This window comes from Carettochelys insculpta, chromosome 1 (assembly GCF_033958435.1).
Source record: "Carettochelys insculpta isolate YL-2023 chromosome 1, ASM3395843v1, whole genome shotgun sequence".
Lineage (NCBI taxonomy): Eukaryota > Metazoa > Chordata > Testudines > Carettochelyidae > Carettochelys > Carettochelys insculpta.
The window spans coordinates 37,640,041-37,652,202 of record NC_134137.1 but is presented as its reverse complement, the minus strand read 5'-3'; the positions used below and the strand labels follow the sequence as shown (position 1 = coordinate 37,652,202).

The window sequence follows — 12,162 nt, the reverse complement described above, 5'->3', positions numbered from 1 at the left end:
GGGTACTACATCTTCTGAAGCCAGACTATTTGGTTTTCCTTCTGGGAATTCTCTACTTTTGCTTCTTTTACTATGAAAAAAATGGCTGTTTGCATTGCCCTCATTTCCTCCCATAGAAAACAATGTGGGAAGAAGATATCACATACCCACAACCACTTGCAGGGCATTTTTTTCCCCATACTGCACCAGCAAAAATATCCAGAATGCTACAGGGCTGAGGCAACTGTAGGATAGGTTCCCACAATGCACTGCTGCCACAGGGAATCTTTGACGATTGAGTGTGGAAGCCAACAGTCAACTTTGTGGGGACTTTGTGTGGGGGGTTGAGGACAGTCAAATTCAAATTTATAAAACCCAGCATTATAAAATCAATTTTAATAAAATCGAATTAATGTAATAGTGTAGATGTAGCCTAAGTTTTGATTTGGTAACAGTCAGAAGTGTTTGATGTAACCTTATGTCAAAACCTATAAAAGGATCAAATCTTTTGAAGAAAGCAATTTAGCCAGCTGTCTAGGTGCAGAATGGGGAGGCAAGAACTTCTAAGTTCTAATGCCCTATATGGCCTTGAATAAATCACGGAACCTCCAGTCCTACAGAGGATCTGCCAGTGTGGGTGAGTGTGGAATCCTACTCATTTAATTGGGAGTCTATGCAGAAACTGAAATAAATTCTAGTGCACATTTATGCACCATGTGTTCTCAGAAAAGTTTCTCTAAAAATGCCCTCATGATATTTTGTCTCCTACAATGTTCTCAGTTTACAAATTATCATACGATGTTTTCAACTTCCAAACTGAAAACTAAACCTGGAATCTGAAATTCAGTGTGAATTATTTCCTTCTTTACTAGAAAAACAAGTTTTCAGGTCAAATTCTGTTGTCTTCAATGGGTTTGCGAAGTGCAAGTAAGTCTAAAGTTATGTCTATGCTATAAATCACACAGTGAGTTGACATACCCAGATCAGATTTAACTTATCTAGTTAAAGCCCTGGAGCAACGAAGCTGCAGCCATACATGCTTTACCATGGGCTGTACAAGCATCCCTCTCCCCTCCCCAGTAACCCTGAGTAATTATTTGCAGGGGCAAGCCCATGCTAAAATGCCTGTTGCCTCAGCCTCACCGCTCTAGGACCCAAGCTGATTTGATTAAATGAATTCAGGCACATCTACCTGAGCTGCACTCACACCCTGTGATTGCAGTATAGATACATGGGATTCTGTATTCATAAGTACTTATGTCAGTGGTAATGCACAAGAAAAAAATTGAATTCAGTTCTCATATTCTGATCTGTGCTGTCTGAGTGATTTTTAAGCATAAAAGTGCTCTTTACCATCTCTGCTACAAATGTAAAATGAGGATAACATTCATCTCACACTGGCTGTTCAGAGGATTAGTGATCTGACATTTGCACGTAAAGACAGTGCAAAGAAAAGTAAGATATTTGCACATAAAGGAAAACTGATATTTGAGATCTGTAAATTTAATACTGAATTAAATGTAGCTTCATGCACTAAACCTGCTCCCGAATCCCACTTCCAAATTTTAAGGTTTAACATACTCTGTTCTTTGATTTCTTATTATTTAATGTTTTCCTATCCTTTGCTGAAATGCAAGAGTCTCTTGCCCTGAGTACTTCAGTGCAGGTGTGCTCAAAGGGTGTAGCCATTATGTACCACTGAAGGCAGCAAAAATAGGTGATACAGGGGAAAAAACCTGTATTTCTACCACCAGAAAGGCCATAGGGTGGTTAGAACTGACAGATGTCTTAAAACCACTGTGAAATTTTAAAATACTGCACTGACCTTTCTTAACTCATCTGAGATGGGAATGCCATCATAATAGTCATCATAACACTTGACAATATTGCCAGTTTCTCTTACAACTCCTTCAGAATACAGTCGGTCAAAAAACGACATGGAAACTTGTGTACAGGGAACAGCTATGGCTTCAATTTTTTTCACTTTGGTACCTGAAAGGGGACAGAACCTTCATTAACAGGAAAACCTGAGGTGAAATACAGGATAACTTTCTAGTATAAGGGATTGTGCTACAAGTCAAGATACCTTTTTATAAGGGAACAAAGCATGCAAACAATTACTTAACACAAAACCATATTTCAAAATTTGTAATATATGTAATTATGGCTAAAATAAATACATAAAACATCATAAGCCATATTTAGGAGGTAAATATTTTCATAAATAATATTTATTATTATAAAAAAGTGCATATGGCTGAAACGAATCTTAATACAAGTCCATTACAGTAAAGTGTCTGAAATGACAGGTTAGCTTTCAGTTAATATAAAAGCCAAGGTTTCACAAACTTGAAAAATATATTTGGCTTTTATATTAACTGAAAGCTAACCTGTCATTTCAGACACTTTACTGTTAAATTCAAGACATTTTGAAAGTTTCTTAGTTTACAGACATGCATTGAATGTTTTAATCCATCACAGATCATTGTTTCATTATCCTTTTATGCTAAGAATGACACAAAACTCAATAGGAAGTATTGAAGTTTGCTAGTGACCTCTCTGCAATCAGAGAAAAAGGTGGAATACTACCAGCGCTTATTCTGCAACCATTATTTTGAAATAGGTGCTATTCCTCCTGCAATTAGGTTTACTGATTTTGAAATAATGCAACTGCTAGGCCGTGTCTACACTTCGCCAAATTTTGAAAGGGCCATGCCAACAGCCAAATCTGAGAATACTAATGAGGCGCTGAAATGAATATTCAGCCCCTCATTAGCATACTACCCACCGTGGCACTTCGAAAGTGCCGTGTTTCGATTGCGTGTGGCTTGTCTACACAGGGCGTTTTTGAAAGGACCCTACAAACGTTGAAATCCCCTATTCCTATCAGCTGATAGGAATAAGGGGATTTCAAAGTCTTCAGGGTCCTTTCGAAAAGGGCCCCAGGTAGACGAGCCGCGCACGATTGAAACGCGGCACTTTCGAAGTGCCATGGTGGTCTGTATGCTAATGAGGTGTTGAATATTCATTTCAGCACCTCATTAGTAGTCTCCAATTTGGAGTCTAACTCACCTCACCCACCAGATCATCAATTCCTTTTTATATTTTTTTTCCTATGTAAAAATGTGTCACCACTGAGGCAAAAGTGTGGCATGAGATTTTCTAATCATCTTATTAAGAAAACGAGGAGAAAAGAACATCAGGTTTTAAATTCGCAACTTCTCTGCTCTCCTACCTACCAAGAAGGTTGTCTTTCAAGAGAAAAAGTACAGAAGACTTTCTCTTTGGAGTTCTCTGGATGAATCAACCACTCTAGTAAAAATCACAATTCAAATCCACAGGCTAAGAGTTCACAATTCACTCAGAAAAAGTTTAACAGACCTAAATCAACCCCCCCGACTTTTAGTTCCTATTTCAACTTGTGTTGGAGTCAATAGGAGTCTTTCTTATGAAATTAATAATAGCTGAATGAGGCCTCTATTTAGGTGCCTTGAAACGGATGAACCAAAACATTGATATGTAGTAGGCAGAATTAGATGCTACCTGACTACATATATAAAAGGAAACCTACATTTTTCAAAAATAAGCCTTAACATAGGGAATGGTACAAATGTTTGTATCTCCAAATTGTTAGCACATAAAGAAAACATGAACTCGCAGATATATAGAATCGTAGAAATGTTTGGCTGGAAGGGACCTCAAGAGGTCATCTATATCATCCACCCCAGTATGGCAGGATTAAGTATATATGAGGCCATCCCTGACAGGTGTTTGTCTAACCTGTTCTTAAAAACCTCTAATGACTGGGATTCCACAACTTCCCTAAGCAGCTGTGTCAGTGGTTAACTAACGTCACAGTTAGTCATTTTTACCTATTCCTAACTTGGAAGGCCAAGTACATACTGCAAACTAGGCCAAGTACTTCTCATCCTATCCTTGGTGGACATGGAGTACAATTGATCATTGTCCTTTTTTATAATAATATTTTATCTATTTGAAAACTTCTATGTCTGCCTTCCTCATAGTCTCCTGAAATCCAGGAGAAGTTTTCTAAGTTTGTCAGAATGAGAGTAGCTGTTTATCGCCCAGCCATTCAGAAAACAAAATGCCAAAGGTAGGTGATGAGTAGGGACCTACCAAAGTCACAGCCATGAAAAATACATCATGGACCATGAAATGTGATCTCACCAATGAAAATTGTTCTTTTGAGTGCTTTCACTGTGTGTGCTATACTGATTTTATGGAGGAGGCCAGAGTATCTCAAAGAGGGGGTCCTGCCCAAAAGGGAGTTGCAGGGCGGTCACAAGGTTATTTTATGTGGGTTCATCGTATTGCCACCACTTCTGCACAGCTAAGAGAAACATCCAGCACGGAGGATCAACATTTGAAGTTTTACATAAGAAAATAAGAATGGCCATACTGGTTCAGACCAAAGGTCCATCCTGCCCAGTAGCCTGTCTGCTAACAGTCGCCAGTGCCAGGGGCCTTGGGGTGGGGGCATGACGACCAAGACAATGATCAAGCAATTTGTCTCCTGCCATCCATCTCCAGCCTCTGACAATCAGAGGCCAGGGACAAGGTTGTTTTGTTTTCAGGTACTGGTGTGCATTGAGGTTTTCAGGGCAAATTATTATCTATAAAAAATACATATCTAAAAAGTAAGTAAACTATGCATTCCATGCTTATGTAAAGGTTAAACTGGCATTATTTTAAAAACCAAAGTTTCACAGTAGCATTTCATGGGTTTAAATGGCATGCAAAAGCCATTTCAGTGAATGAAAATTGCAGTAGTGGTTTACACTGATAAGTTTTCTAATTTTAGATTGTCTCTAGCAGATTTAAAAAAAACAGGCCTATAGATGACTGTCATGAGAACTTGAAAAATCCATTTTGTGTGGGGCAACTGGGACTTCTTCCCCAGGCAAAATGCTGCCAGCTTTTACAGATTTAAAACAAAAGAAAATGAAAACGTATTTCTACCACCAGTCTGAAGATAATTCTCCAAACGTAAATGGAAACTAAACAGATGGAGTGTACTGTCCTTACATCTGCTATTAGACACGTGCAGCGCCATTAGTACAACAAAGCGAAAACTGCTGGTTAGTTTTCACTGCTGCTATTCAAACCCCTGTGGGCAGCCATGAAAATAATGAGAATCAGATCAATTTGACTACGCTGCTGCGGCTTGGGAAAGCTATGAGTAAGAGAGAGGCAATAGTAACGAGAACTTTTCAGACAGTGGGAAAAGGCAGAAATATCCGCACTATAGGAGCCAGGAGACAGCAGCATAAGAGGGGAAACAGAAGAGAGAAAAATATTTTTTCTATGTTGCAGTCAAAAGGGGGCAAGAGAGAGGGAAGATTCCAATTAACCTGGCATTTCAAATGTTAGTTGGAGACTGATATGAACAATAGAGCTCCTAAGCAGAGTCTAGGACAGCCTCTTAATAGGAATCCCAGCAGCTCTCACTGTACCCAGCTGCAGGGGAATGATGAATTGACACCACACCTGAGCACTGGGCTCTGAGCAATGAAGTCCCCATGATTTTGCATCAGTCTCTGGAGGGAAATAAAAGCAACAGATTTTGAGCCATTCCAAAGTCAAAGTGTTTGGGAAGAGGTTAGAGGAGCAATGAAGAAAAGAAAAAAAGTAGCTGTGGAAGACACACAGGAAAGGATACATCATGATTATGAGACAGGAGAAAATACTGAAACATATAAAATATATGAATGCAAGAGCTAAAGTAAGTCACCTTGTTAAAATGTATAAATAGAAAGCTGATTGTTCCAATGAAAGATAACACTGCGGATTTCTTTTCTTAAATTTACCAGAGGTATGGCTTTGGTGAGCATGGTTTGCAGATGCAAAGGTATTTTCTGCCCACCCTAGGTGCTGCGTAAATATTTCAGGCCCTAGTCAAAATCCACTTCCTGCATCATTTATCCTAAGGATGCAGACACAGTCACTCATTTTCCAGGGAACAGATGTAGTACTTGGATCTATATTATCAACTCAGATTAGAAATTAATTATACAATAACTTGTCTCCAGCTCCGTTACTATTTTAGGCAGAAGCTTACAGATAACTTATGACAAGAGTATGTGTGTTACTGAAAAAAAAATTTCGCATCATTACTCAAAGAGAAACAGCCGAGCTGGTTTTCATATTCAAATTTGGCACATTAACACGTGGTTTGAACCAGGATGGGAATCTTCTGAGTCACCGTTTTGGAAAGAGAAACAACTGAGCTGGCTTTTATACTCAAATTCGGCACATTAACACATGGTTTAAATCGTGATGGGAACTTTCTGAGTCACTATAGGGGCTTGTCTGCATACTTGGCTCAATCTAATTCTTGACCTTCTCCCCACCCCTCCACTCTCTGATTTGCTCACCTTGATTATCTTTTTCTGATTTGTCCTCCTCGCTTACTGTTTTTGGTTCTCTGTGCCTTAAATATTGAGTCTGTTCTAGTCTGGCTATGGTCTGAAGAAGTGGGTCTGTCCCACGAAAGCTCACCTAATAAATTATTTTGCTAGTCTTTAAAGTGCTACTTGACTGCTTTTTGTTTTGATAACTTATGACAGTGTGACTTAACTAAAATGAACATTAACAAAAACCACAGGATAGCTAGAGCTGCATAGCTGCATATTTGGGGAAGAGTAAGAGAATACTGGAAGATCCTCAGCTTGTGTTTTCTTACAATATTTTCCAGGAAAGAAAAACATACGTGAAAGCTAAGGGGAGAAAAATGACTCTACACACTTAACAAAAGAATAGTAAGAGAGAGGGAGCTGTGCTAGTCTATATACTATCAAAACAAAAAAGCAGTCAAGTAGCACTTTAAAGACTAACAAAATAATTTATTCGGTGAAGTGGGTCTGTCCCATGAAAGCTCACCTAATAAATTATTTTGTTAGTCTTTAAAGTGTTACTTGACTGCTTTTTTGTTTTAACAAAAGAAGGTAAGCAGACAGAAGAAAGGTAGGTTTTAAAGAAAAAAATAAAATGTGATGGAGTATTTTGGCAATTCAAGTGTTCAGAGAACAAACACTTTTGGTTCCTGGAAGTAAACAGCTTTATTCCTGTGCTTACCAGACAGATGTGTCCAAGACCAGCAGGAGTTAAAGAGCTGGGATGCTTGGCAGGTGACCTTTTGACCCCAGCTGGAAGCATGTAACCTGATGACCTACCTTAAGAAGGGGCTGGAAAGTCACACAGCCAGGACAGATAGCTTAAGAACTCTTGCCCAAAACAGGAAAGGAGGAGGATTTACCTTGATTTGGTCTGGTATATTTTATTTTGTTTGCTATAGTATGATGACTAGGATAGAGGCAACTAGCAGGACTATGTTATGCTAACAGCCAAATACAGCATCCCAGGAAGAGGAAACTCTGCATATAATAAAACAGAACATCCAGTATCAGAGTATAGTGAGATACTTCCCTGCCCATTCCATGGAGAGTAGGAATGGTGAAACGCAAACATAGTAGCTACAGATGCGCATGTGTAACTGCCCACAGGCCAATTCAAACCTGGGACCTCTGGAGCTTAGTGCATAAGCATCTACAGCAGGGATCAGCAATGCCCAGCACAAGTGCTCAAAGTGACACACAAGCTGATTTTCATCAGCATGTGAGGTAGGAGCTCGGTCCCACCCCTCCTCCCCAGACAGCCAGGAGCTTGCTCAAAGCTATGTCACTTGTGGATTAGCATTAGCTGGTCTTTTGTTTCCAACCACCACCTAAACAGTAAAGCTCTGCATCTTAATGTATCCATTAATGAAGCTGTTATAAGTAGGACTAATAGTGACTTTAAAAATATCACCGGCCCTTGGCCCACACAAGAGGTCAAATTTTGGCAGTCCACCTGGGAAAGGTTGCTGACACCTGCTCTACAGTTTGAGCTAAAAGCCAGCTGGTGCTCAGCTAAAACTGCCAGGGAGACTCATTCTTTCTCTGTGTAAGTGGTCTAGGTGCCACTACATGTGAAAGTGAATCACACCCATAGATTTGTGGGTTACACATGCACACGCAAAGAACAACTACAGCCACACCAAGTTTCAGACTGTGAATTCTTTGTGTTCCTAACTGATGAAGCACTTGTTCTGATGCCACTATGATTTATGCCTTATAAATACTTTGGCCCACATTAGACATAAAATTCCACTGTACTAACATTTGCATTTCCTTCTGCTGCTTTTACAATGACTTACATAGACTGTATATACTATATGATTTTGTCCTGCACTTGTGTTTAATTTCCCTTTTGATTGTGCTCCTTTAAGTTCTTGTTTATTAGAATACTTAGCTGAGTCTGCAAGCAGTTAGTGACATGGCACAAGGTAATTAACCATAAGTTGTGTCACTTTTATAACTGGCACAGCCTACCACATGGCTGTTGTCCAGCAGCTAGGTCATTCTTATACTGTGCTGGGGGCCCTGTATACTGCAGTGCTCACAAAATCACTTAATGCTTCTTTCCAACTCTCTGCTGTGGGACAGGTCAGAGAATATCTGCCAGATGCTGTGGTTGCCTCTGTGACACTCTTCTGCATATTGCTCCCTGATGAGATAGTAGGCACAATTTGTGAGAATTGTGTTGGTTACACTTGAAGGCTACGTCTACACTGCAGTCCACTTTTGGAAGTGGAATGCGAATGAGCAAGATCAGAAATGCAGAAGAGGTGCAAATTTACATATCCTGTGCCTCATTTGCATAGTCTCATGCAATTTCCCTTCCAGAAGAGGCTTTTCTAGAAGCGAAAACAGCTGTGTAGATGGGATTCCTTTGAATACAGTCCCTGTTTTTGAAAGAACCCTTCTTCCGGAAGCAAAATTGGAAGACAGGTTCTTTCAAAAACAGAGTTTGTTTTCAAAGGAACCCCATCTATACAGCTGTTTTTGCTTCCAGAAAAACCACTTCCAGAAGCCAGATTGCCTCAGAGAATGCAAATGAAGTGCAAGATATGTAAATCCACATCATCTTCTTTTTCGATCCTTCTTATTCACATTCCGCTTCCAAAAGCAGACTGCAGTGTAAACATAGCTGAAGTGTAACCAAGTCAGCTTCTAGTTTTAATTGTAATGTACATGGGACTTGAGTCTCCAGCATTATTAAAGAAATGGGCTATCCTTAAACATCAGTGAGAAAGTTTACCATTTAACTGTGACAATTTAATGACAGAAATTAGATTAATGGCTCTTAGCTACTGTTTAAAGGAAGCAGATTGATTTAAATGATCTGCTGCCGCAATTTTATTTCATGAGGGTGAAGGTACAGATCTGAATCATATCAGTGTTACAAAACATCAACTAGAGAAAACACAGTTACTGCACAGAAAGATTTAAGAAAAAGACTCATTTATTCTAAATGTATTTACCTAAATTAGTCCACTGTCCAGAAGCTGTAAGCAATTTCAAATTGGCACTAACATTTGGATCTCTAAAAAATGCCTAAAATTTCAAATTAAAAATGAAAGTTTATAAAGGGGATCATAATATCAGCCAAAACAATAAATTACATTTACATGAGGTATGTTATAGTCCCAATAAAAAAGTGGCTTCAGTGTGCCCTCTGAGCTTGCATGCCCAAAATTATATCCCCAAGCTTGTGCCTCTGCAGTTTTGACTACCCAGTTTTTTAAATATAACCTTGGATGTATTTATGTATGGAGATTTGAGGTTTTCAATCTGCAAAACATCAGTTGTTTCAGAATATACCTGCAGAAATATAAGATTGAGCTAATAAATTTTAAGTGCATCACAAAGTTAATAGGGAATTCTCAGGAGTCCTTTTTTTCTGCAGCATAATCAACATTTATACATAATTTCCATACTTTCTGCAGACTAAAGCTAGTAAAAGAAACTATAAATTGTAATGTAATCTCTACAATTAAACTAATTTATCATTTTACCATTTTAAAAAGTATTAAGGAGGCAGTAGATGTGTCTTTAATAAGTCTTCAGACAATTAAGACGTAGGATAATCCTAGAAGCTCAGATGCAAAGATACATTTCCAAACATAAAAACTACTTTTCTTTTATGTCACCACTTGACTGTGAATTAATCTCCAAGAAAAATCAGATGGCATTTTCAAATGTCTATTCAACAAATAAAAGGCAGCCAACCAGCTTTTACACTAAGCAGGTGCATTCTCACTGCTAAATCAAATCACTCAGAGGAAAATGTATCTTATTTTACACCAAAGGAAACTGAGGAACACAAAGGTTAAAGATGAAGGGCCTAATACTCAGAAATGCTAAGTATCCATACGAACAGCTGAAGCCAATGAGATCTGCAGGTGCTGAGCACCTCTGAAAACAAGACCCCAGTTTTTCAGATGTCAGAATTTAAGTGCATGCCTAGTTTGGGTATCCAATTACTTTGATTGAGCAGCTGATTGTATTAGCTGCAAATGCACGTGCATTTCTAAAAATCAAGTCCTAGGTGACTTTCTCCCAAACATTGCAAGAGAACTAATGGCACCGAGGACCAGTAAAGAACCAGAGTGCCATGCCTAGCTCTTATGCTGCCTCATTAGACAAATGTAAAAATGTTAACATTGCCTGCAAAACACTGTCATAGTATTACACAGCTCACCAAAAATATAAGCATGCCAGCCCACCTATTATCAAAGATACTGTGACAACCTGCCACTTGTAAAAGTGTAATGCACAAGTATTGTGGGAAAGTGTAACTGTTTTTCCAGCACAATAAAGTTAAGAGTTCCTTTAAAAAGGAATCATTAATTGTGATAAATGTATTACTACCTTAACAAATTCATCCTTTTGATAGGCCCTAAAAGGTTGGTCAAAACTGAAAGCTTGCACAGCGATTCTGCCATACATGGACCTGAAATCCAGAACACGGTACATAATAATATTTAAAAAAGCACACACTGGTCACATCCCCTTAGAATATATCATCCATGCAAAACTATCTAGCTGTTTGTGAGGCCAAGCACAAAAACCACATTCTCTTCTTTTTATGACAACTATAGATAATTATTTTGGTCATCTGTTCAATAGATTTAAAAACCCTACTCTTCTAGGGCAGGAATAATTTTGCAAGGCCAATATCTATATTCTTTGATATAAAATAACAGCAATTAACTTTACTTCAGAAACTGTCCTCCATGCAGCTGGAGGAGAACCACTGAAAAGATCTGCAGTAAGTCCAGCTCTTGACCCACCCCACAGTTTTACTGCAAAAAAAGGTTGGTGTTAAATCGGTTTACTCAAGGGAGAGCAACACACCAGTGACCTCCAGATCCTCCTGCTCTACAAGCCTCCCACGTGCCCAACACCTCTCTCCTGGGGCTTCTTCCCGCACGCTCAGCAAATCCCTCCCCTGCCTCCGAGCAGCCCCTCTCCCCTCTCAGCACAGCCCCTTTGCGGCCCCTCCCCACACTCTTCCCCCAGCACGCTCCCCCGCGAAACGCTCTCCCCCTCCGTCATGACGCGCAGGAGCCCCCAGGCAGCTAGCAGCCTTTCCCCCTCCCACCATTTGCGGAGCCGGTCCTGCGTCTCCCTGCTCTCCAGGGAGGGGAGGCGTTTCTGGGGGAGAAAGCGGAAAGTGAAGCGCGGCCCGGACTCTTCATCCCCCGCAGACATGGTCCTCCTCAGGACGCCGCACTGGTTACTATGGAAACGCACGTGGCACGCGGTGCATTAGTTTTCAGCTTCCCCCCGACCCCCAGGAGCCCGGCTGCGCTGACGATGGTTCCCCAGCCCCAAAAGGCCGGGCGGTTGCTACCGCTCTTTGCCGCTGTGGGGAGGGAGGCTCTGGAGTCGCCTGAGCTTCCTTCTCGCCTCGCTTCTTACGCTGAGATTCTCCCCACCTTTTTCCCCCGCGCAAACACATCAAATGCGGTAATTCAGTGTCACTTGGCCCCTGCCCCCACAGGTCAGGAGTTACGTGGCTGGCTGGGCCAGGCTTCGAGTTCCGGAGCTTCCCCAGCGAAGCCCCGGGCCCAGCCTTGCGTAATTCCGGCGTCAAGCTTCCCTTACTCGGAGGTGGTTTTACAAATGCCCCCTCTGGCTGTTTGGTCTGGTGGTGTCTGGGTCCGGGTGCACCAAGGACACATTGTCAAGCTTTTCCCCTGCCACCGCATGAGTTAGCCGAACGGTATTGTTTATCCCCTGACTCTAGGGACTGGGGCTTGAGGGAGAACATCAGCTT

The 12,162-nt window shown here is 40.6% G+C and overlaps 1 protein-coding gene across 1 annotated transcript in view; it reads right to left on the bottom strand.

Moving 5' to 3' along the window:
• The window catches only part of CFAP300 (cilia and flagella associated protein 300), a 34,415-nt gene extending 22,821 nt beyond the window's left edge, over positions 1–11,594 (bottom strand). Inside the window, exons 1-4 of the mRNA XM_074984645.1 lie at positions 11,485–11,594; positions 10,752–10,833; positions 9,362–9,434; positions 1,805–1,971 (exon numbers count right to left, since the gene is read on the bottom strand). Coding sequence (XP_074840746.1) covers positions 1,805–1,971; positions 9,362–9,434; positions 10,752–10,833; positions 11,485–11,594 — 432 coding nt within the window. The remainder of the gene's footprint in view (positions 1–1,804; positions 1,972–9,361; positions 9,435–10,751; positions 10,834–11,484) is intronic.
• Positions 11,595–12,162: the final 568 nt, after the last annotated feature.